A 27,911-nucleotide genomic window follows, 5' to 3' on the forward strand; every position below is an offset into this window, starting at 1 on the left:
ATGGGGATAGCTGCGTTTTGTTTAAAATTAATTGTATTCGTACATTTGCACTATGCATTTTCTTCCGTCTATAGAAATTGTGGCGGAATTCTTCGTTCAGAAAAAGGAATTATACAATCTCCGAATTTCCCAAAAGAATTTCCTACGCCTATCCGTTGTGAATGGGTGATCCATAACCAAAAGACACCCGTAACGTTGATTCACTTCACTCAGTTTTATTTAACAAATTATTTCACCGTTCAGTTCTTTCAGGAATACACGAATTCTGAAAACTACCGGAATGAATCCAAAATGGAGATAATGAACGCTTATCACGACGTTTATTCTCTGGAAATACGGGCACCGTTTGTCGTCCTGCGATTCGGGGTGTATCAAATGGGAGACATTAATATCCGAGTTCTTGAGCACATGATTGATGTGTATGGTTTTAACATAACATATGAATTCGTAGAAAAGGGTGCATCTTCAGAAAAAGTCACATGTACTGCTTACCATTGCTCCTATCTTGGTAGTTGCTTGGCCTCTGCCGATTTTTCGGAATACAGATGTCATTGTGCAGAGAATTTCTTTGGTGAGTTCTGTCAATATGGACCGGACTGTAACCCCTTGACGAAAACCAATCGCTGCCAAAATGGAGGAATATGCAGGTAATTGGGATGTATATTTATTTTTTTATTTCCAGGGATGATGTTCTAAACGTTTTCTCATCTTAAATTTTCCTACCCTATTTATAACTTATTTTTTTTCTGTATTAATTAAAATTATCCAACTACTGATATTTCTTTTACACACAAGTATTTTCACCATTAGATATCATCATATGTTCAGCGTGTAATTTAAATGACTAACAAAAGCAGTTTATAACTTGTGGAAATATATATAATTAAATGGGATAATTTTTACATAAAGAATTCATTACCTGTAACACAGTTTTTCTCCATAGTTCATCTTTTCTCATATCTGAGTCAGTAAGGATGAAATGAACTCTGTCTTATCTGCACCTGAAAAGTGAATCTCTAATTAGGTAGCCACATTTAATTATCTCGAAGGTAAAAGTTTACGTCAAATGTAGGCTAAATGCGAAACAACATGTCATTCAAAAAAGCTTGGGTTCAAAAAGTAAGCTAAGATCTTTCAACTTTATTTTGTAGACAGAAGTTCAATGTATATCAGTGCTAAATCCCCATCAAAGTTATAGTGTGTATGCTTTTCCGATTAAAATAGAACTGTTTCCCCAAAATTCAGTATATTTTATTTCTGCAAATTTTAATAATGTGTAATCATGAAATTAATAGGTATCATTAGTCTTTAAACAATAAATACATCCAACCTGTGTTTTATCTAACCAATATGTTTCACTTTCTCACTGGATATAGAGGGGGGCCAGTCCAACCCCCTTTTTGTGTTCAAAATATATGATCTACGTATGAACAATTTCTAAAACGAGGTAAATTATTGTCATTGTATCGACCATAGAACTTACGAAATGATGACTTTAAACGAGACTGTTGATATTCTTGTTTCATCAACTTGTTTGTCAATAATTTACCTCGTCTTTCATATCGTTCAATGAGATATGTAGAGCCGACACATAATAAGGGTCATAATAATTATCCATTTGTACACGTCTCTTTCTTTTTATGATTTTTTCACTGTATGATTAGAACACAAAGGAGAGACAAATGTTAAAAGAGGTGTTCAAAACATTAAAATAGCTCTTTTCCATGTTCAAAATTTTCTATTTCTTTAAATATAATAAAAAATTTCTTTTTTAAAGCTACTTGAATGGGTCCTTAAATTATGTGTGTGAATGTCCATACGGATATACTGGGGAATGGTGTGAAGTCAAACAAGATGGTATGTAAATTTTATTATACATGTATACATGTATGTAAATGCAGATACAATATATATATATATATATATATATATATATATATATATATATATATATATATATATATATATAAAGAAAAATGCTATGTTCTAAATGCCCAGCTGATCAAAATTGATCTATATACATGTATTTTTATTAAATTTTAAACTTTAACATTCATTCCTTTTAAAATTTATGAAAATAACAATGATTTTTCTCCTTTGTGAAATCCTGGTCTTTCCCAGAAGTCATATACGGAATTCTTAATTCAACAAAAAAAAAGATCACGCAGAGGGGAAGTTGTTTTATATCAATAATTGAAACATATATGTACTTTAATTAATACAAACTTAGATTGATTTAAAAAAATACAAATTATTTCTCCCTTGAGATAAACCATAACAAAACTTAAATAATAGCTGTTTCTTTCAAATAACCAATCCATTATGGTTAAAAAATTCTATCAGAATTTGAAAAAATCCAGGTACAGGCTATTGTAATTCTCAGATGACAATATTAATTGGATCTTATTGAGCAATCTAAATATTTTTAAAGGTGTATAAGGTATATATGAATAAAATAGAATATATTCATGAATGGAAAGGGTAAGATAACGAACAGCGGTCGATATCATAAAAACTACAAACAATTATACAATTCCAATACAATTCAATACAAACAGGTCATACAGACCCTAAAAAATTCCATAGGTGGGATCAAGTGCCTATAGGGGGAGGGAGCATCCTCTGTCTACCTGTCATACCCGACCTAGGTTTTATGTAAAGAACAAGTAGACATTCATTCCTTCATTTATTCGCTCAAAAAACATATGAACGGAACATTCTGTAGTCAAATCTAGTACAAAATCAAACGCCTCACAATTTGCATAAAACAAGTTGGCCAAAATACGACAATATATTTTAAAATGTACTGATTTCCTTTAAGACAGTGCAAATCAATATAATCAATATATTTCAGGGAGAGATTTTTTTAAGTTGCAAGAGCTTGTAACCAATCCCATTGTATAAATTATACAATAAAATATGTTCAAAACAAATCAATATAAGAAAAATAGAATAAGTCATGAGAAAATAAGATTATTTTTCTTGTATTACATAATTTAATTTAAAAACGAACTTTATTCGATTACAAGAAATATGAAAACCTGGATTTAATACAATAGAGAGTACACTACTTTTTTGTTTAGAATGCTACTTCCTAGCATGTGATCAAATTTGTGTGGAAATACTTCCAGGGAAAATGGGTTGTGGCTGTCAGGACGGATATCGCCTGAACACTGATGGACAAACGTGTTCAGTTGAAGGTATCTTTTATTTATTTTTTTTTAAACAGTCAAGACTTAGTGATTTTTTTGTTATCGGGATGAAGGAATAAGACTGCTGTAGGTATAAATTGTCTTATATACTGCGCATGTCAATTAGATGTTTTACATGTGAAAAACATACGATTTAATTTTTTGGTATGTTTCCAACTTTCTTTCTTAAAATATTCATAACATAAAAAAATATACTTTAAGGCAAAGAAATCAATAATTTACAAAGTTGTCGCCTGGTACTTTTATCTATGCTATTTGCACCTAAGGGATGTTTATTGAAATAACAAATTAAGAATCAAATGAAAATGTACCGAAGCATTAATTTTTATTTGATATACTTTGCTCTCACTTGCAATATGTTATGAGATCTTAATATGTTATTTATTATTTAATATAAATGCAAACTGTTTGAAAAAAACTCAATGCTAAATATAAAATAAGATTGTGTACCTAAAGGCCTTTAATCTGTTCGCGTAAAAAGAATTGCAGAAACATACATTTAGAATTTTAATCTCTCGTAACATTTAAATTAGGAAAACTTGTCCTGTTGTGTAACGATTATATATTTAACAAACTGTACATAAATATATTACAGAAAAAGTGATTGTAAATATACATATCGAATGGAGAAACCAATCGCCCAACGAATCAGCAAATATTAAAAGTGATATTTTTTCTTATGTAAGTATTTCATATCCCTTGTTTGAATTCAGTATCGAGTTAATTCTATGGTATGTTTAAATTACTTTGTACACCAATTGCTGGGAATCTAGGCCGGCCTTTTTAAGATATATTTCACTACTGATTGTCCTGTCTACTGAGCAATACAAAGGATTACGACGTGCATAACCGGTCAACAGGTGATGCTTACTCCCCCTAGGCACCTTACCCGAACTCTGTAATTCCTGGCAACTTTGAATTTTTGTATCTTTTCATTGAGATGGATGATGTTTTTTTTTTTAACATTATTTCCCGATCATGATAGGGAGCACACGGCGGGTGTTACCGGTCGGCAGCGGATGCTCACTCTTTCATGGCACTTGATCCCATCTCTGATGTTTTAGAGGTTGTTTGCTCTGCTCCAGATTTGTGTTGACTTTTGAGCTTGAATACTATTTGTTATCGCAATTTCATTCTTTACTTTTTTCGATTCAGTCGATGAAGATTAACACTAGGACTGAACCACAGTGCGTTGAAATAATGCATCTTCATCCTTACTCTTCCTTTTTAAAATTTTTTTTATTGCAGATTTCAAATCAACTACGTCGGTACAAAATTAAAAGCATGAACAATTTTACCAAAGAAACTCAAAGGTGAAATTGTTTTTCATTTTAATTTCAGTCATTATCATGAGCTTTGTAATATATCTGAAAAATTGTCATGATTTTGAATTATTTATCTTTGTTGATCACTTCCATAACACAAATCCATTTAACTGATTGTATTAAAAAAATCAATCAAAATTCTTTTATTTTCCTTAAAGACCTGTAAAAATAAATACGATTTCCTGTTTCTAATTATAACGATCAGAGAAAAATGTATTCTTTCTTTATTATAGATCAGGAGGCATCCAAATGGCAGAATTTACTTTTATGATAGAAATTGGTGACAAGAATAAAACGATGGACGTAATTAACAGACTTCGAAATAAGTTACCCAAAGAGGAAAATAGGAATACATTAACTTATTCAATAAAAGAAGGTAAATTGTACTTCGTTTTAAAAGCTTACATGATTTTGCTTTTATTACTTAAAACTCACAAAGATGCATATTGTAGATATAAAGAATATTTGTGTAAATTTATTTCTCTAGTGAGCTCTGAAAATGTTCAGAATTATAGATATTTCTCGAAAAAATTACATACCATTCCTAAAATGAATTTGTTTCTCTCTGAAGAATTGCAAATCGTTGACATGGTAACAGGGAATGGTGGAGGAGGGTATGAAGCTTACACAAATGAAAATCAGTTTCTAACAATATCATGCATTGTAAAGGGAGATAATTCCACCAGATTCAGATGGTACAAGGATGGCATGCTAGTAGACTTTTCAATCTCTCCTCGTAGTGCCTACCATAGAGTGTTTATGTCCAGTACAGAAGGAATTATACGTTCGGTGTTATATTTTGCTCAAGTAAAAAAATATGACGAAGGTAAGTAAGTATATAAATAGCTTTTGAAAGACGTGAATTTAGCAGGAGTTCTTTCCCGTTGGCCACTTCATTGGATGTTAACTAGCATGCTCAGAACCAATTTTAACGTTATTATACTGACCATTTAGGTGTTAAAAAATATAATTATATTTTTTAATAATGAATATAAATTTGTTTAAGCCTCTTTTGTTTCCTTTTTTTATATTGTAAAGATGGCTTACAATATATATTTGCTGCACGTTTCGTTTTGTTTGCGAGTTAATTAAAGTTAGTAGATCACTTGCAGCAGGTTGACCTCCAAGATGGCGGTTTATGGGAATAACTCTGTGCGTGGGAAATACATCATACAAAGTTATCTTTATCTGTAAATATATGCAGTTGTTACCTAAGACATTCTTGTCAACTCGATATAAGTATGACAATTAAGCATTGTTTGTACATTCCTGATTTATACCAAATCAGAAAATAAATAGGGATTTTATTGAATCAGATATAACTCATTTTAGAAGCTTAGAATAGCACTACTATTTCTTCCATAAATTTTTGCTCGATCTCGTCGTCTTGGAAATTTTTATAAAAGGCATGTTACACAGAAAACGTATTACTCTGTTTTTATTCCCCCAAAATAGGATACTTCACTTGTGTAGCTGCTGCTGATACAACAGAAAAACGTCGTTCTACATACGTAGCTGTTCAGTCGACTCCTCTGATCTATGTACCAAAAACAGAGCTAGTAAAATCACCTAATGCCTCAGTTCGAATTCCATGCTTTTCCATCAACGAGCCATACAACTCATTTCTATACAAATGGTTTGAGAATGGAGTTCCAATAAAATGGCATACACCTAACCGCATACCAGAAACGCTGTTACCAGCTGGGAGTCAGCTGGTTGCTAAAGGAATTACGAAAAACACAAAATTTACATGCCAGGTGACGAACCGAGTAGGAGAGAGAAATGTAACAATACATGTCTTTATCGCCAAAGGTAAAGTTTTCAATCATTTAAAGACCAAGAGTAAAAGAATGTGAACTCCAAAGTTGCATTCCTTTGGATTTCATTATTAATACATCACCAACGAAAAAGTTCAGGGGTTGAATTGAGGGTGACAATTATTGGTCCAGCTACACGTTTGTCTGTAGAAGTCCTTGCAACTGACTTGGACAATCATAATGAAACTTAACAGTATTAATATTCACCAAGTTTAGTTTGCAAGCAAGATTTTAAATTCACAAAAAGGCACCGATTGCACTGAAACAGAGACTGTATGAAATCCCGATTTTTCTTTTTAAAAAGATTGAAACTCTTAAAGCTTTTTCTTTCATTAGTGATATTCCACAATCACGTAAATTTCATATAGCATGAATGTCTTATAGCAGTGTTGCCATGGTTAAAAAAATTTCAAAGAAATACTTTCAAAATGCTACTTTTCCTACAAATTTGGTCTGATTTCAATATAACTTGGTATACAAGAAGACTTTACTATTAATACTCTTTATCAATGTTTGATTTCAACGAACGATGTCTCCATGATTCTAAAAGAATAAAAATGTCTGTGAAATACTTTCAAAAAGCTACTCCTTCTACAGTTTTGGCCTATTTTCATAAAGCCTGCACACATGTAGACTCTAAGGAGTTATATAAATGTTTGCATGAGTCCGTCTCCTTAATTATTTTATGAAGAACTTTAAATCAACAACTATAGACATTTTCTCAATATTTATTAATATGTGCGTTGTATATTTGATAAACACTTATCTGAATGCCAAGGCCGATGGCATAAAGGACAAGACAAATATAAGTTTATATATTGAATAATAAATAAATTAATTTTAAAGATTCAGTTACCTAGAAGACTAAAATTGCAAATAAATCATTACATTGTGTGAGACCATTCACACCTACAATCAATTAAAAATATTTTTACAAAAGACAACCTACAATGTAATTTAATTGTATAAAATGGAACGATTATGAAAGCCTAGAAAAATAATACGTTTTATTGTTAACAGACATACGTCTAATACATTTTTTTGTGTTTCTAGACATACATCTCGTTTGTCCATCAGAAATTTACATAGATATTCTGTGGCCGGAAACTGAGAAAGATCATTTTACAAAACAGAGCTGTCCTCCCAAATTCGGTGGTATTGTTTTCTTTTTCTAAAATTTATATATTCCCTCAAAACAACTGTACATTTATTTTGGGAAATATTGAAACCTTTTGAAGCCCTTTCCAGTTATAGGTAATGACACTGCTGCACTTTCATATAGTTTGATTTTTTCTTAAATATTCGGTTTTATTCTTAGTTCAATAATTATTTTTAGGTTTTGCAGAACGCTCCTGTATTTATGACAATAGCAGTAAAATATGTAGATGGACGGAACCAAATCTCCTTAATTGCCAATCCAATGAATTGATTCAAATTTATGACAAGGTATAGTGAAAATTGAGATGAAATAGAGCATTTTTATGTCACTATTTATTGAGAAACATACTTTATCATATCAAGCTTATCCATGTCAATATGTGGATAAATATATTGCATACATTTTTAGGTGGAAGTACTACGTCAAGGATATCGTTCGACAACGATCACGAAGATTCTAAAAGAACTACACCTCTTTGCTCAAATTCAGAATGCGACAATAAATGTCGGTGATGCCGAGCTTCTAACAAGTGTTTTACGTCGGATTTTGGAGTATATGTGGGCTTTTCCAAAAGTAGCCACAACTGATGAAAGAATTTCATTCGAAGTGAGTAAGTTGAAGAAGGGAAACCTTTATACGTTAATATCCATTTATTGTAAACTTTACCTTGCATAATTGAAATTGTTTTAACAAAAGGTGTATTTTTTCTCAGGATATCATCAATATAATGGATCGTCTACTGACGGTAACGAAGGATTTGTCATCGAATATAAAAAAGGTACTAATGAGAAAATTACAGTTCTGAGTAGAAAAGATTAAAAAAATCTATTTGTAGAGTATTAGTATCTTTATAAAGTTTTCAACTCACTGCAAAAAGACAAGATAAAAAAGATAATAAAATATTGTTCTTCCTTTTACAGAGATTGACCCTTGGAATAAATATTTTAAATATTTCTGCTTTTTTCGCCCGAAAATTCTTTAAACAATTGTTCCATGTGGAGATTGGGGATGGAATCATAACAGAAAATATTGGTAGGGCATTGAAACCTTTTACCTTGCCGTTACCTGACATTTAATCCTGTATAATTGTTTATGATTTATCTTGTTTTCAGACTTTCAGGAACTTGGAAGCCAAAGAAGCAAGTCTATCGTATCAAACAAAGGTTACGTACAATAGACTGTTATTAATAAAATTGTTTTTATGACAATTAAATGCATGCTTGTATATTTCATCAAATTTTTTTTCTCTCTGTAAATAGGTGTGACTTTGACGTCATTTAGATTCCGAAATCTAGAAAGTCACCTGTCTGCACAATCTTCCTTAAAGTACGTTTACTGAAAAAAATATATACTATCAAAAATTATCCTCTTTGTTGCTTAAATTGTTAGAAATGAATATTAATTCATACTTTATGAGAAGACAAAAATAAATCAACATATAAAAGTCATTAGAATTTGATTTTAATGTACGACAAGTAGATGATATATTTCAAATTAATACAATCTTTTGAACAAAAGAATATGCAAATAAGAAATTAATGTCCACTTTGGCAATTAAACTATTCCAATTTTATCAACGACTGAATTCTATATTCATGTTGTCGTAAAATAGAATTCCAGGCATGAGTTTTATATCTGATATTGAAGCTGTGTACACTGAACAAAGCTTATCATCAGCATTATACCAGCGTTTGGATATTGTTTCAGCAAATATATCAATGAATATTGTAAGTTTATGATTGTAATGCGATTAAAAAAATTCTTGAAATCTATTTTAAAACTTAAATTCCATCAAAACGAGTTATCCAATTGCATGTATTCTTTTATATCTGCATTCTAAAAATAATAAAATTGATAATTTTAAGGGAAAACAGAGTGATATAAAGGAATATGCTTGTTTTTCATGGGAAAGAAATAAAAGGTAAGTTATTTTCGACAAACTATTAAGTAGACTTGAAAAAAAACCCTTAAATTTGAATAATTTAATGGAGAATAATGTAATTCATTTGTGTATTGACTAGGCAGCCTCAAAAATATTCGTGGAGAAATAATAGCTGCTCAATAGTTTCTATTGCGACAGAAGCTGTCACGTGTCAATGCGATCTTCCAGTACTATTAACCATAGCTGGACTTGTACCTAATACGACAGTGCGTATTTTGGGGGATTATAAAATTTCATCAGTTGCTCATATGACATTTTAAAACGTGACTTCATTTCTGTTACGTATTAGTTGATCAATCTTAAATGATAAGAGTCATTATTTCTTAATACAAACCCAATTTTTCAGATACCTTTCGACAAATCGTCGAGTCAGACATCATTGGTTGTTATTTTGAGTCACGTGATCTCAATATTTGGATTACTTGTCTGCATTTTCATCTTCGCAAGAAATTGGAGGTAATAAATGTGCAAGGTTAATATTAATATATTTGACGAAGTTCATGCAAGTTATATAACTAGTTATGAAAAGATCTTTGACGAAATATCATATATGTTATGCAAATAAATAATATGCATATCCATAAATATAAATACTGTATAATGATTAATAAAAACTATATTAAATAATTTTTTTTAAAACTATAAGGAGGACAGGACAAAAGAATAATCATCCTAATCTGAATTTAGAAAATTGTTTAGTAAATAATCTGATATTACCATTTCTTCTAAATAAGAAGAGGTTGATATAATTTTCTATGGACTTAACACAATTTTGTGACATATTTTTATAGATACTTAATTGGTGAACATTATGTCTTTTACCTGAGTTTCAACATTGTCTTGTTCCTGAACAATATTGTTTTCCTAATGTGCCACGTGGGCATGGAAAATAAGGTAAAATCGATTCACATTATTTCAATCTTGAGGGAGAGTAAAAAATAAAAGTTGCGTTTAAAAAAAATCACTGTCTTATGTATCACGTATCATTAAAAATAATGCTTATTAAAATGTAACCATGGTTTTAAATAAGTTTTTAATGCTTCAATTTATTGACAAAATAGATTTTACATGTTTTACAGCCAATGTAGTTAATCATTAAATTGTATTTATTTCTTTCCTTAATCATCTTATCACTAAAAACAGCATTATGGTACCTTGATACTTTACTTTAAAAAATAACTAGATTAATTTAAATATTAATTTTCTTTATAAAGGATTTAAAGAGTTATGAAAATAAAATCTGTAGAGAGGATAGCTTAGGATAAGTATTTGGTTTTAAAAGTAATGTTTCCTTTTTATATAAAAAAAAATGATGTCATTGATAAATGGATCAATTGAAAACAACAGTCTGGAATTTCATAGTAAAAATACTTTATTAAGTGACATGATCAGAAATTTAAAACTTTGATTTCCAATAGAAAAAAATACCAGTACTTCAAATTTAAAAAAAAAAACAAAAACAAAAACCAAAAAAAATAACATTTGATTTCAGTGTTCTTTAATTTACAATGCTTGAAAACTAAATTTTTATGTTTGCTTTGCTACAAATTTGTATTGTTTCAATACACTTTTGCAGTTGAGTAAAACTACTGCATGTTTGTTTAACTTGTAACCTTTCTACATCCTATACAAAAAAAATTAACAATACTAGTAGTTAATGGTTTGTTTATAAATTTTATTTTGTTACTGAAAAAAATAATGAACACATCGTTTCATATAGAAAGAACAAGGAAATCAGTAAAATTTTAATTTTTTAATTCAATTTATTCTTCGATTTTCTTCATTTGTAGATTCTTTGGTTAATTGGTGAAATTGCAGCTTATTTCTTTTACATATCAGCATTTTCATTTGTATTGTTGGAAATATTCCACTTTTTCATCTTGACATCAACTTCAAAAGAATATAAAGCCGAGAAAAGATGTTCTAGATTCATAATCATTGGCTTGGGTAAGTTTCTATAATTTATATTAGTGAGTATTATGGATATCAGTCAATATTTACATTTGCTGTGTTTTTCTAGTGAGTCAACTGTGAAATTGATTAGAATACCATATTTGTGAAAACTCATGCATAGAAATGTACACGGAAAAAACTCGCGCTAATATGCCGTCACAATGAGGCTGCAAAGGCGTAAATGAAAATTTAATAATGTAGGACAGAGAGAAATTCAAACATTGAGTAAATATTTAGCTCTACCTGTCGGAGACCAGAAGAGCTTATGCGATGGTTTGAACATATTTTATTGTTCAAATACTCTACAAATGATTTGAACACAAGTTCTAACAACTTACAAGGTTCTCACCATAAAATGTTACAACTGTCAATGTCTATACGTAGGAAAAAAGGAAAGAAAAATATTGATATACAAACATGTTTGCTTAAAAAATAACACATTCGTTACACATGATAAATATATAACTATCTGGAGTGTAAGTGTTTGGCTGTAATAATTAATTAAATCTACCAGAATCTCTTATTTATGTTTGAACTGAATGAAAAATATATATTTATTGATTTCCACATTTTGTGACTCATTTCCCCACAAAAGTAAGTTTTTTCATTCATTCATTCTTTATTTCCTCCATTTTGAGATTTGAACTACAACACATCAATTACAACATATATACATCAATGAGAATTAATAAAAAAAAAAAAAATAAACAATCAATAATATTCAATTTAATATTTGGTTTAGTAAGACACAATAGATTTCTTATTTGTGGTTCTCTATCATGTTGGTACTCATTGCAAACAAAGAAAAATTATATGCCGATTGGGTCTTCTGGTGTACCACATGAACAATTAGGACTCTCGATAATGTTTCTTTTTAAAGATCATAATTTAAAATGCAATCGTGTCGTAGTTTAGTATGTATGATGTTAAATCGTCTATTATCATGGGAGAAATAAGAAGGGGGGTCTGCTGGGTTTTTATATATGTTGTTTTTAAAGCTTCTAAAGGATATGCTGTTTCTAGTGGTAATACTCAAACTATTCCATTGGTTTATTGTATCAGGAACAAAAGATTTCTTAAATATTTCAAGTCTACATCTAGGAATAGTGTAGTCCTCTCTATTGCGCGTGTCGTACTTTGATTCATTACTTCTTGTTGAGGGAAAAATCGGGTACCAAGCTGTGATGTACTTTAAACATAGTATTTAGTTTTGCTACTTTTCGCCTATTTGCAAGAGGTTTCCATCCTGTTTCTAAATATAATGCATCCCTTGAAGCGATGATTGATAATCCTGTAATTATTCTCGCAGCATAAAGCTGCACCTTTTCTAACTTTTCAACATCTTGTAAAGAACACCGATCAAAAACTACAGAACAATATTCAAGTCGTGGTCTAATAAAAGTTATGTACATTTTAGATAAAGTGCTTCTACCAATATTGTATTTCAGCTTTTTTAGGAGACCTAATCTTTGGTAAGCCTGTTTAACTATATTGTCTATATGATCAGACCGATTAAGATTTTGGCTCAAAAGTAATCCTAGATGCTTATGAGAGGTTATGTATTCTAGTTTACATCGTTGAAATTGTAATTTAGGAAGATGATAATTGGATTTTAATGTGAAGAATAATGCTTTTGTTTTGGATGGGTTAAATTTCATAAGCCATTTGGAAGACCACTTATCAAGAATATCTAAATCATTATTTAAAGTATATTCAATAGTAGCAACATTAAAAGAGGAACTTTGCAACGAGTTGTCATCTGCAAACAATCTACACAATGAAATCGTGTTTTCTGACACATCTTTCACGTAAATAAAGAAAAGTAAAGGACCAAGAACTGATCCTGTGGTACACCAGCGTTAATGTTTCTACTAGACAAAAAATATCTTTGTACATGACTTTCTGCCTTCTATTACATAAATAACTCTCAAGCCAGGTGAGAATATTTCCACATAAACCGTATGTCTTTATTTTAAAAAGTAAACCCTTATGCCACACTATGTCGAACGCTTTGGACAAATTGATTGGACAGATCACAAAATACCATGCAACAAAATTTTCCTTCATCGATATTCTTAATTATAGTGTGATAAGTTTCAAGTAATTGATAAACAGTTGAGTGACCTGGCAAAAAAACCTGCTTGAAATTTATAAAATAAATTATTCTGATGAAAGTACCGGTAATTGTACACATGTTTAAAAACAATGCTTTCCATGATTTTGCTAACACAGCTCAACAACGATACCGGTCTGTAATTAGTCGCTATAGAAGGATTATCTTTTTTAAACAAAGGTAATACATGAGCGACTTTCCATTTTTCTGGGAATACATTTTCTGCCAGCGACTTATTAAATGACCAACATAGCGGTTTACACACAGAATAAATAGTAGATTTTAACATCTTGTGGCTTATTGCATCAGTACCTATTGCTTTATTAACAGGGATTATTGATATTATATCGACAACTTCTTGCTCAGTAATTAAATTAATATATCGCTTAGTGTGTCATTGCATAGGTAATACTCTTCTGGTAATTGTTTATTGCTAGCGCTCTCGAGCGCTAGCAACTACGTTAGTCCAAATTCCTTGAATACGCATGCTCGGCTTTACCGTCGTGCATTCTGGGAAACCTGTGAAAACTACTATAGATAGACCGTACGATAACAATTTCGATGTATCATGTTGTAGTATTAAATAACTATGTTTATTTATTGTGTAGCTTACACTTTAAAGAAAACTACGTATTTGTAATGCTTAAAATTTTCCGGGTTTTTTTCTGACGGAAAAGCCCGAGTCATTATCTGATTGTTCTAAACAAAGACATGGGAGGGTTTGTTTTTTGTTGTTTTTGTTTTTTTACATCTAAGCACAACGAAAGATAGACTCTAATTTCTGATTGGTCAATTCAGATTTTACAAATTCCAGAAACAAGAATTTACACTAAAAATAACGAATAAATCCAGTACTTATATAAAAATAATCTGATGTGTCTAGTTTCTTTACACCTTCTGGTAGTACTAGATTATTTGTAATGATTAGAACAATCTCATTTGTGTTCTCATTTTCTCTCTCCGGAATTCCAGAAAATTTCAAACAGGTTTTTCTGGAGTATTGTTCCAAATCATCAAGACGAGACTCTAGATCTGATGTTTTAATCTTAAGTTTATTTACTTTAGTTGATAATTCCTCGAGAATACAATTTTTTATTTCGAGTTTTTCCAGTATAATGCTTGTAGCCTGTTTAAGAAGCTCTTTGTTACCAGATATGTTGTCTAACAGGTTACTAAGCTCAACCAGATCTTGTGATAGGTCGGAATCTGAGTTTGAGCCAGGTCTGAATCTTTTTGATGACTTAGGTTTTTGTGATGACTGTTGAGTTGAGAACGGGAGAGAAACAAGAGGATCAGAATGAGTATTTCGAACATTAGATGATTTGCCACCTCTACTGCCTCTATTGCCCCTGTTTAAATTTAATGTGCGATAGTAATGTGTCCGTCGTCCATCCGTCTAGCTGTGTGACCATCTGTTTGCCTGTCTGTAAACATTTTTTTCAAAATGCTACACTATACTTCTCTTACAGTTTTGGTCTGATTTCAGTGAAACATATGGAGATAACGAACAGTATTCACAATCAAAGTCCATTGATTGATTGATTGTATATTGTTTAACGTCGAGTCGGCAATATTTCAGCCATATTTCGGCGGAAAATCAAAACTCTATAAAACAATACAAAATAGGAGCATATAACTAAGCACACAAGTAGACTACACTAATTTTTTGTATCGGTTTTTGATTTCGATGAACGGTGCTGCCGTGGTTATAAAGAAATTTCTGTGAAAATACTTTCAAGATGCTATTTCTCCTACAGTTTTCGTCTGATTTCAATATAACTTGGCACACAAGTAGACTACACTAAGATACATGATTCTATTTATCGGGTTTTGATATCGATGAACGGTGTTGCCTGGTAACTAAAAATAGAAATTCCTGTGAAATACTTTCAAAATGCTACTCCTGCTACAGGTTTAGACTACACTGATATTCATAATTGTCTTTTTTTAAAATTTTGATGAATGATGTTGCCATGCTAGCTAAAATTGAAAATTCTGTTAAATTTTATTAAAAGCTACTCCTACATTTGTAGTCTTATTGAAATTTTGCCACAAAAAGAGACTTAAGGTAGGATTCTTCTCACATTTCTTATATTTAAAAATTGATGAAATTTTCACAGAATCAAGAGGACAATATCACTAAGTGATGGTATCAGTGAGATTAAATTTGACCGTTTAATATTAGAGGCAAGGTCAGGTCAAGGTCATTACCTTTTTCCTGGACATTAAGAATAAAAAATTACTGTTTCCATTCATACGATCCCTACTTGTAATTCAAAAGATTGAATGTTTTTCTACTACCATATAGAGCCTAATAGATGATATTACCAAATTGACATGGATAATTTAAATAAAATGGATATTTGCTAATCCGAATTTCCTCTACTTTTCTTAAATTTTTAGGATTTATTAGTTATTCTTATATGCTTCCTATATTTAACTTTTTCCAATTTTCACATATAGTAAAGTTGTCACATAAAGGTACAAAATGATACAAAAACTAAAAGTTTTGATCGTTTATTAAGAGAGAAATAACACTTTTCACAGATTTTTGGCTCAAATCTGTACTTACATTTGAAGCATTTAAAAGCCAACATAGTTCTAGCATGTGTGAAAAATCTTATTTATTTGATATATTTTGAAACTTTATTCTCTTAATATTAGTTTAACTTAAGTTTGAAAATTTCGTCTAGTCTTTGATTGCGTAAAAATTATAACTAAATTCAATGTTCTATAATAATTTTGAGAGGCAGAAAAGAAGATAATTTCATACGCCACCATTCCGCCAAAAATATAGTCCCTGCAAACGCAGTTTACCATTTCTATTTAAAGTTGTATAATTGTGATGAGTAAAGAAAAATATGGTCTTTTAAATCTCATATCTAAATATATAAGACATATAAACAAATGTACTTTGAATATTCCATCTAGTCAGAAACCAGAGAAGAATCCTACCTTAATCAAGGATCATTATTCAACTTATTGCCTTTGTAAAGTTTCAAGTCCCAACAGCTACGTTTCTCTTCCTTTATTATAAGTACAAACCAATAGAGCTACAGTCTGTCTCGAAAGAGACTTCTAGCCGATGTTTTCAGACAAGTAAAATGTAAAAATTATCAGTTTGTAAATAATGACCTATCAATCAGTCTGAAAAAAAATCAGCATTTGACATCTTGATAAATTGTATTTGCTGACACGACCATATCGACCATAGAACTCACAAATGATGACTTTAAACGAGCGTTTATTCTTGCATCATCAACTTGTTTTATCAATAATTAACCTCGTTTTAGAAATTGTTCATACGTAGAACATGTTCTTCCGTATCGAATCAACTGAGAGATAAAAACTCTGTAGGCAGGTGGCAAAGATATTATTACTCCAAAGTAAGGGAAGTCGACGATTGAAAAGTTAAAGTCACCACGTTTATCATAAACCTTTATTGTTAGGTAATCATTAACCCTCTTTTCAAGCAGAAGATCCAAATATGAAACAGATGTGTCAGACTCAGTGTTAATCACACAGTCTTGCACGTAGGTACGTCGCTAGCGCGCTTCATGAAGTATACCTACGTGACAAGTTTGATTTAGACACCAATAACTCACAAAAAAACTTAAAAACATTCCTTAAATGAACTAAGAACAAATTTATACAGAAACTCCGTGGATATTTGTTCTTTGAATGACATCTTGACATGTCATCAATAGGAAAATATTTAATGATAATCTTAACAAAATAAAAAAAAAAGGAAAGTACCGAACAGTGACAAACCTCGTAAAGTCCAAAAATATATGAAGAGGGCATAAAACATGGACCCCTGGAAATTCCTTAGGTGGGATCAGGTGCCTAGGAGGAGTAAGCATCCCCTGTTGACCAGTCAAACCCGTCATGAGCCCTATGTATTGATCAGGTACACAGAACCACTCTGAGGTGTCTTTTATTTCATGCTGAATATATCAAATCGACATACCGGTATATGCCTGGAAAACTCCTTATCAATCTTATTCATTTGGGTTTATTTGATTATATACCGTTAAAGAATGGGTATGAGGGAAATACTACATGTAGTAGCATAGTTATGATTTCCCGAGTGAGGAAACATGTCCCTGATGAAACTACTGGACTTGAGATCCCCTGATATTCTGATATTTTTCTGAAAATTTCCCGACAACCTCTGTACATTTACTGTATATTACTGTACTTACCTCTGAATAACACAGTACATTACGGTACATCACGGTACAGAAGCACAGGATTTCATGTGACCTCCCTGAACTTTACACTTCGCTCTTTCTGTACATCATTGTACTTCACTATATTTCACAGTATGCAATCACAGACTGCTTTCCACTGTACATCACAGGTTTCATCTGGACAGATTACTGTACTTTACATTAGCTGTTATTCTCATAATCCCCATACTGTACATCACAGTACATCAAAACACTCTACAGTATATTTTTTGAATACTGTAGATCACTAAATATTCGCGACACCTTATTTTCGCGAGATAGTCATTGCCTCCTTATAAGCGAGATAAAATTTTCACGAATTGTGGTGATTGCTTTATATAATCCATAGGAATACTAATATACGCGAGAATCATATTTTCGCGAGCACTCTGCCTCGCGTAATTACGCGAAAATAAAGTTCTCGCGAATAAAAAGTGATTTACAGTACTAGTAAACAAACAGTCTTACTCCAGAACGTCATTTCCTGAAAGGTTTGTATCCTAAATAATATTTGTTTTAAAAACAAACCATGTTTTAATTCATATTTTGCTTTAGAATAATCCTGAAAGAATTTTTTTTTTCAAAATGATAAGAATATCCTTGATTCCATGTAAACTTGAAAATGCTGTTTTAAAATTTTCTTTATGTTTTCCTTTTTAAATTATTACTATTAATTCTCCAAATGCCATTGCATGTTTTCAGTACTGCATTTTTAGCTCTACTGGTCAGAGAACAGAAGAGCTTATGCGATAGTAAGGTGTCGTCGTCCGTCCGTCTACCTGTCTGTAAACAATTTTTCAAAATGCTACTCATCCTATAGCTTTGGTCTGATTTTAATATAACTTGGCACACAAGTAGAATACACTAAGATACATAAAATAGTGCATTGGTTTTTGATTTCGTTGAACGGTGTTGCCATGGTTACTAAAAATAGAATTTTCTGTGAAATTCCTTTAAAATGCTACTTCTTCTACAGATCTGTTTTGATTTCAATATAACTTGGCACACAAGTAGACTACACTAAGATACATAAAATAGTGCATCGGTTTTTGATTTTGATGAACGGTGTTACCGTGGTTACTAAAAATAGAATTTTCTGTGAAATTCCTTTAAAATGCTACTCCTCCTACAGTTTTGGTCAGATTTCAATATAACTTGGCACACAAGTAGACTACACTGAGATAAATAATTCTGTGTATCGGTTTTTGATTTCGATGAACGGTGTTGCCGTTGTTACTAAAAATAGAAATTTTTGTGAAAATCATTCAAAATGCGACTCCTCCTACAGTTTTGGTCAGATTTCAATATAACTTGGCACACAAGTAGACTATACTGAAATACATAATTCTGTACATCGGTTTTTGATTTCGATGAATGGTGTTGCCGTTGTTACTAAAAATAGAAAAAAATTGTGAAAGTCATTCAAAATGCTACTCCTCCTACAGTTTTAAACTGATTTCAATATAAGTTGGCACACAAGTAGACTACACAAAGATACATAATTTTGTATAGCGGTTTTTGATTTCAAAGAACGGTGTTGCCGTTGTTACTAAAAATAGAAATTTCTATGAAAAACATTCAAAATGCTACTCCTCCTACAGTTTTGGTCTGATTTCAATATAACTTGGCACACAAGTAGACTACACAAAGATACATAATGTTGTGTATCGGTTTTGGTCATTATTCTATTTATTGCTTTTGTAAAGTTTTATATCCCAACTGCTACTTTCTCTTTCTTTATTATAAGTACAAACCAGTAGAGCTTCAGTCTCGACAGAGACTTCTGGTTTTATTCACAGGGAAACTGAATAAGACAGTACATTGACCATGCAATGTTATGATTTGGATTTCTGATTTACAATCAATGCAACGTATTTTCATTTTGACTTATTATCTAATACACGTGACTGTGTACTTTTATTATGAAAAACCACTTGAAGAAACAGATCCTTAATCTCCAGAAAACTTTTAAGATTTTCTTTTTCCACTTCTACTCTGAAGGCCAGAAGCGTATATTTTTTGACATTCTCACTTCTGAACAGTGACTGTACAGTGCTTGGTCAGAGAAATATACAGTGCTTAGGCAGAGTGGATAATAGAGTTTATCAGAGATTTTTCAGAATATCGGGAAATAGTCCAGTAGTTTGAGGAGAATCATGAATTTGCTATTTGCTGAGCACCCACTCCATAACTGTTTAATTATATTTAAAACAATCTAAGAAGATTTATAAACCATATATTCAGTCATTTTAGACAATTGAAAGGTATTTTAATTAACACAAAAAAGTCTACATGAAGCAAACATTTTGTAAGATATCCAATGCATCAATACCGAAGACAAAAATAACTTTACAAAGATTTTTTCCATGAATTCATCGTACTCTTCATAATTTATGGTTCACCTAGACAGAAAACTATCACAGTCCTCTCCTTTGGCCTTTTGAACCCTTTTGTTAAATCCCGTAGTCATACCCATTTTATAACTGTTTACTATTGATTATGATATACATTGGTAAATTACGTAAATGATGATTTGTATAGTGTTAAGACTGATGAACTCGTTCTGCTAAGATTGATGACCTCTTACTTATTTTAGGCCGTATCTAAAAATGTAACTGAGATGGGACCAATGACCTTTATGTCCCTATTTCAAACTAAATTTCTGTTCATATAAAGTACAGTAATGAGAAGAATAGAATACGTTGAACCCTAAAATTTCTTACATTTCGTAGGCCTCGGAAACGATTGGGGTTAGGACGAGGCGAACCTCATAACCTCAAGAATAAGAATCCATTTTAGCAGGTCAATGTAAAGGTCCATAATATGCACAAAAAGCACTATTCCACACTTTTCATACCAATTACTGTCATATGTGTATATACTGTAATATACTGTCATATATTTATAAACAAAGAAAATGAAGAATAATTAATCAAATCTTTAAAATAACAGATTTAACATAAAACATGAAAATTGATCTCAACAAGACCAAATAAAATCTATCTCTTGGATAAATGTTGTTGTAATCATATTTCTTAGTGTCAGATTATGTGGAATGGAAATTTTCCCCAACCCCCGATGTTTATGATCTTCTGGAAGTATGTGTCAATCTATTTTTTTTTTAAAAACATACAAAACTGATTTTGGGGGAATTTTTCTAGATAGAGCAGATTGAGTATTCACTGATTGAATCGAACATATATATAAACGAAACCTGGTTTTGACTTTTGTAATTTTGAAATTGAACGAAATGAAAAAAAAATGGAAATAAACATTATGAATATGAGTAATACAAGCATTCTATCTGTATCACTCACAAGTCAGTGCATTAAAAGAAATGTCGATCAAACAGGAAGTCCATTAGAAGTAGCGGTTTCACCGGAAGATGACTGATTACACAGGAGCAATAGACCTTGGCAAAATTCTATTTGGGGACCCAAACTTGGGGCAACAATATAATACCAACATTTTTAAAGCCGTACATAAGTTGATAAAAGTTCGAAAAGATTTTTATATATATCTTTTACAACCCCTTCCTTCTTTCTTCTCTTCTTGCACTCCTTTCTCATTCCTCTGCACTTTGATTTTGCATTGAACATTTGTTGGTTGTAAATCACATGTATATGTTTTTGTTATTCTGTTTGCGTTGGAGAGGACAATCTAAGTTGGAATAACATATGTCCAATCCCATTGATTATGTTTCAATTACATGTAGATATGTTAAATTCATATCAAATCATTTTCGCCAAGCAAATTACTTAAACGGCGTATTAGTTGTTACTATTTACTCTTGCTGCTAAGTGCAGGGAACGAAAAAGCGAAGAAAGGGTTAAATACCACGAAAGCTTGGAAAACATACACTGTACATGTATAACAAAAGTAGTCTCCTTTGTTTTGAGATTGGAAATACGTTTATCCAAATCGTTGCCTTCTGTCGTCTTCCATGAATTTGAAATGAAAAAACAATTAACTCACAACTCGTAAGAAAAACTGTATCTTGTCAAAATCAGAAATGATAGGAAATCATTACATAATTTTATGTAATCTAACGTGGTTGTTCAAAAGATACACACTCTCTCTATCTCTCTCTATCTTGCGTTTTCTATATCTCTAATGAAAATCCCATTTATTTTTAACGAAAGTCTGTAATTGTACGTGTTATCTTTCAGGAATCCCAATGATTTTGACCGTTTTCTTCTCAACTACTTCGACTGTTTTTCCCAAGTTTCCATCTGATGAAAAATTAATGATGTAAGTTTTCTTTAGACTTAGTTACTGTTCTGGAATTCATTTTTTAAAAAATCATTTTATACTTATAAAGGTAGGTTTTATTCATAAACTACATTTTCTACGGGTTTTTCATTTTTACCGATCATTACAAGAAGCACACGGTTGGTGTTTCCAGTCACAGGGAATGTTTACTCCTTCATGGGACCAGGTTCACCCTATGATGTTTTGAGACCCCCTTGTAAGCTCTGCTCCCCCTCTGCATTGCCTTAATGGAGTTTTTAGCTGACATAACGAATATACATGTTCGTTATCTTCATATTTCCTCAGAGTATAACGCATTCTAGATATAAAATAATTGTTATTTAACTTTTTCAGTTGTTGGATCTCAAAATCAGCCTGGCAGTTTTATGTCTTTATGCTACCAGTGACATTTATAATTATGGTAAGTTTTTCTTGCTAATTTGCATCTGAATTTTGAGGGTTATTCGATTTATCGTAATCAGGATTTACATGCACCCTGTTATCAAAGTTTAGAGCGTCCAGTTTCTCTAACGCAATTCCTCGTATTTTTTTTTCAAGCGCAAGAAAAGAACTTGAAAGAGACTTGCATTTTTAGCAAGACAAAAAGAATTTATTTTCAAATATAATACTTTGACGTCAAATGTCTTATTACCAATCCAGAGGCATTATTTTCGAAGAGTATTTTTCATTTATGGCTCAATTAATTCCACTGACGTCGCTTCGTACTTCTCCACTTCTAAAATTAATTGGATTTCACTTTTTGCGTCATTTTATGTTTCAAACACACGTTACCTATGTCTTCCTTAATACATTATTAAAAAAACAAATATTAATCAGATGCCTGTATGATAAACACAAAGAGCGGATAATATATAGCAAATATTTTCAATTAATGTAAAATATTTCTTCTATGAACAGGCTTTCCTTGTTTTCACTGCCGTAGTATGGAGAATCCGTGTTAAACTAACAGAAGAAAGCGAAGTTCTGTTCAAGAGACGATTGAGGTGTGTACCTAGAATTTTACCATGATATGTGGTTAAGGCTACTTCTCAGTCCCAAACATTCTTTATAAATATGTTTTATCCTTTAGAATACGTTTAAAATTAATAATGTTTTTTTTGGTCATTTTCAGATTTATTTTCTTGAAGTCCTTGATATTGATGTCACTAACTCTGACAGAGGCAGTACTAGGAATGGACTTGGCCAATGATAATTTGTCTCAGATTGCTCTCTACTTCACATCCAAGATTTGTCTGGTAAGTTACCCGTCATCCAACAATAACACGTATAAGTGCGTGCATACATTTAAAATGGTTTATTCCCACTTAGCCAACATTTTGAAAAAACCTATTCCCACATAGCCAACATTTTGATTTTTACACCTGAGTGACCAATAGGCTATAGTCTGTTTTCAGGTATGAGTATATATGGATAACTTGAGAATTAATACTATCATTGAAATGTGTAAAAATACATATTAAATCGAAATTAAAATTTTAATTAATATATTTTAAAATCAGAGTAATAAAATTAAAGTTCCAGAATTTTTTTGTAAATATTGTAAAATCTGCAATTTTTAAAAAATTAAATATTGATAAAATTATAAAATTAATTTTATAAGAAATGAAGTATTTAATGATGAAACAAAAAAGAAAAGTGAGAGAATTTTGAATATTCTAATATAATTAACATTTGAGATTAGAAATATTATTCTATCTGAGTATGTAATATTTGATCATGGTAATTTATGAATACAGTAATCAAAGCTGATGCAATGTGATTTATTATCTGATAAAGACACCAGCTTAAATATTCATTTTATTTGTATAGTTTTACTCTACTATGGAAAATGCCCAAAAATTATTAAATAATTTTGGGGCATTTTCTAGGGCTGTGTATTGAACAAAATATTTCGATACGATACGATACAATATTTTTTAAAGCGATATGCGATATATTGGATTATAGAAACAGTTAATCAAAAAAGGCTTATGAATCATTTAAAGCATGAATTTTATAAAAATTAAGTGTTTTATTACCCATTTTAAAGTTCTTGTCTCATTGTCATTACAAAATAACACTTCAAATTAAAACTTTTAATGACTGTAAAATCAACAATAAAATAAATTTTTCTATGTATTTTGTAATAATTATAAAAAGTGTGTTATTTTCTTAATAATTATCAGTGATTATATAATTATTGATCAGTTTTGATATAGAAAGGTGAAATATAATCTTTGGTGATTAAAATTCCCATATTTTTCGAAACGATATGATTCTTGAATATCGATACGTATCGATGTATCGATATACTGATACAGCCCTAGCATTTTCCATAGTAGAGCAAAACTATACAAATAAAATGAATATTTTAATATGAATTAAAAAATTATAAAATGAATCAATTAAAAATACATGTATCAATGTTTGTACATTTTAAAATAGGCATGTTGCAGCATATTTTGTCTTTTTCATTTTTAAAACAATAAAAGAAGGTACTCTATACAATCTAAATATAACCAATGAATTATGCATTTTTATTTTATAAGAATTATACCTAAATCTACATGTTTATATGGCATATCTGAGCTAAAATATGAAAAGGGATTAAGTGTAAATATACAAGTGTAAATATACATGGTAAAATTAATCTGATATATGTTTAAATTCAAATTTTCACCAATTTTGAACTTGTAAAACCTAGCGTTTCTAGAGTTTAATTGACATAAATTTTTTCTCCTCTCTAAATGTAAAGTCGACAAATAAATGGGTTATTGTTAAAAATCCTTGATATCTTTACTTTGAAATGTGCATGATTATGTAATTTACAAAATAACCCTATCTTTACATAAAATAATCAGAAAGTTTTTTTTTTTAATTTTGATTATCTGATGTAACTGTTCTTAAATAAATACATCAAATTAAAATAGACATAAATTAATAAATATTTTATTCATCTTAAAACAGACTATAGCCTACCTGTAATTAATTTCTTTTGTTCTCCTCCTGTACCCCATTCACACTTAGCCAGCACAGATTTACCTGTGTTTTACCTGTATTTTTTCAAAATGTTGGCTAAGTGGGAAGACACCTTTAAAATACTTTTTCCCTGGCAGAATAGTAGAAGAACATGAAATGGAAATAACAGTATATTTGACCTTATTTTCTGATTTCAATATGGAATATTTATTTGCGCTGAATATAAATGTGCAAAAAGGAATCCGATTATATTTTTTTTATTTCAGGTTGGTTATATATATCTCATACGATGCGTTTGGGAGAGCAAGGTTTGGGAAAAATCTGTATTCAGATTATCTTAATGATTATAAACTGTGTTTTAATTAGAAACTTATAATCCATAGTTACTAAAAAAAACTAGTCCATATCTACTTAAACTAGTATAATGTGTATTTTGCTCCAGAAATAACAAAAATGGATATATTCTAAATTTTACAGATCATACACTGTACGCCACGTTGTTTCTCAACAGAACGAAATCTACTAAATGTAAGTTAGCACTAGACCTCGGAATTTCAGGTGTTGTATACTATAGCTGTATGAGCGTGAGATAAAGAGATGAATTTTATTCTGTAGTGAGATTAAATACACAAGTTCTCCCCCCACACCCCTATGCTGATTTGTTATTTCCCTTGGCTGAATTAGTCTAAATATCAACTCCCGAAAATAACGTTATTTACGAGCACTAGTAAGACAGTAAATTACCCAAGTTTTCCTAGTATATAAAGTGTAAATACAAACTTATTGGGACACTACTGAAACAAGCTTTGTTTTCTAGTAAATTTAGCATTACTGAGGTATCCCTCCACCCTTCTCGGTTCCTACAAGCCTGCGGGCCCGTTTTACAACAGAACTTAAGACTAAAACCAAAAACATCAGATGATTGTAAAATTTTGCAAAATTAATAATTCTCTTTGAAATTGTTTGTGTAAAAATATCTTACCACATTCCTTTTAAGAAGTTTAAAATAATTTTCGATATAAAGTTTATTAAAAAGTTATATGAAGAATTAAATTTGGTCTTAAGTCGTAAGTTCTTTTGTAAAAAGGGATCAAGATCCAAAAGTGTGGGTGCTTTTCGTCTGGTAGAAATTATCAGTCGAGAACATTGACTCCTAAATGGTTATTTAGAGTGTTCCGAAGGGCAATGTTTTCCCAAACTTTTAATCTTCTCAGATAGTCGACTATCTAGCCCAATCAGAATACACGTTTGTAAAAATATTCTAATATAAATTATTATATATTTTGAACAATCGTCGTAAACAAATGCACCTTATGCTCAAATAAACTTTTTACCACAGAATGTATAACTTGAACATTCAATTTTGCAATAATGTTTTTGTTTTAAATTATATATGAAAACATCTCTGACTACAGTTATATTTTTTCATACAGAGTATTCGGCAGAAGAAGTGGTTTAAAGGTAAATTATACATGTATTTACCTACATGAACAATTTCCATTTTCTACATAAAACTCTTTCTGAACACTTCATACATGAAACATAGCTATGTTAAATTCTCAATCATCCCATCACTGTTCAAGGTCTTTTCTTATCTGAGGATAAAAAGTATCGATCCGAAATGGAAGCAAGGAGATACTACGACGAAGTGAACAGAGCGAAGTACACGAGAGAAAAGAAAAAGGAGTTATCTTTTCTGTTAGGAAGTTCCAATTCCAATTCCAGATGTGAAAAAAGACAAAATGGCGCGGACAATAACGGTACCGGAAGTAGTAGAACGACAGATACATCCATGGACACTAACATTACTGATGTAAACTCCGATAGAGAAGATAATAACGAAAGCAAAGAAAATACAAGAAATAATGTTGAGGCTCAAAATAGGGAATTAACAATAGAGGGTGTCTTTTCTAGTCATAAATTACCAATGGAGAGCGCATCCAAAAAAGCAGAGGAGAGGACTTTGAACTCAGACCTTACTATATTGGAAACGGTAGAAGTCACAGCTTTAATACATTACATTGACAAAAATGTTGATGTGATTTAAATTGATTGATAATTTATATAATTCATTTACTACTGAATATATAGTATATATTGCATTAATTTTTCTACATACATGTATATATTTCTTTAGTACGCGTTATTACGGTAAAACCTGCAAGCAATTAGGTGGAAATTGGGGCAGACTGATATACAGATGGATGGAGCTCAACAGACGAACGGACAGACGCGTTACTTCTCCAGTTTCACTGGTAGGGGGCTAATCAGTTAACCTCATCGCTCTCTTTAAAAATTCTACCTTAAATCATTGAACATGCTTTTCATTAAAGTGTTAAAAAATACATTTGCATATATTCTATATTTGAAAAAAAATGTCTGTACTGGTGTCCATTTAGAGAATTGTTTCTTAACATCAACAGGCACCCCTAAGTAAACCTTAGCATGTTTCAAAACAAGAATGATCATAAGCACATTTAATTACATGTACTAATCAAGTGAATTAAGGCTAGGTATAGGCGTTTCTATGCAAATTGGCCCATAAAAATGCGTAATTTGTGTATTTTTAAAAAATATATTTATCGCGTTAAAATTCACATGGATTGTTTCAACGCTTTTAAAAACCCCTTTAAGATTAATAGATATATGGCACGTTGATCGATAAAAAATACTAAAAATTAAGTACATTAAGAAAAATATAAGTTAAATTACAAGATAAGCTTATTATCTTCCATGCCAGTGCCAGACGTGTAAATATAGTCAAGTAAGAAGTAAATAACTGCTGCACTTTAAGAAAAATCTAACCAAATTCTTTGATCATGATTTTTGCTCATCTCGTTTCCATGCATTTAAAAACCGCTTTAAGAATAATAAACATTTATAACACGTTGACAAAAAGATTCTTAAAATTGTTTTAGTGAAGTATTA

General features: G+C 30.8%; 1 protein-coding gene across 1 annotated transcript; it reads left to right on the forward strand.

Moving 5' to 3' along the window:
- Positions 1–27,030, forward strand: LOC134245546 (uncharacterized). The gene is made up of 24 exons (XM_062727828.1): positions 1–647; positions 1,778–1,857; positions 3,084–3,200; positions 5,109–5,363; positions 5,993–6,349; positions 7,408–7,509; positions 7,691–7,800; positions 7,922–8,119; positions 8,226–8,291; positions 8,434–8,545; positions 8,626–8,676; positions 8,773–8,839; positions 9,126–9,240; positions 9,379–9,434; positions 9,535–9,661; positions 9,802–9,911; positions 10,247–10,349; positions 11,246–11,402; positions 21,923–22,004; positions 22,359–22,425; positions 22,923–23,008; positions 23,137–23,260; positions 26,417–26,444; positions 26,567–27,030. Exons 1-24 carry the CDS (start codon positions 1–3, stop codon positions 27,028–27,030), a joined length of 3,681 nt encoding a protein of 1,226 aa, XP_062583812.1.
- Positions 27,031–27,911: the final 881 nt, after the last annotated feature.

The sequence above is a fragment of the Saccostrea cucullata genome, unplaced genomic scaffold, assembly GCF_032062105.1.
Source record: "Saccostrea cucullata isolate Sc308-1 unplaced genomic scaffold, CSIRO_AGI_Scuc_v1 ctg71, whole genome shotgun sequence".
In the NCBI taxonomy this organism is placed as follows: domain Eukaryota; kingdom Metazoa; phylum Mollusca; class Bivalvia; order Ostreida; family Ostreidae; genus Saccostrea; species Saccostrea cuccullata.

Coding starts and splice junctions, on each gene's coding strand:
- LOC134245546 (XM_062727828.1), top strand. CDS start 1: ATGGGGATAGCTGCGTTTTGTTTAAAATTAATTGTATTCGTACATTTG. Junction 7,510..7,690: donor CTGTCCTCCCAAATTCGGTG/GTATTGTTTTCT, acceptor AATTATTTTTAG/GTTTTGCAGAACGCTCCTGT. Junction 22,426..22,922: donor CAGTGACATTTATAATTATG/GTAAGTTTTTCT, acceptor TTCTATGAACAG/GCTTTCCTTGTTTTCACTGC.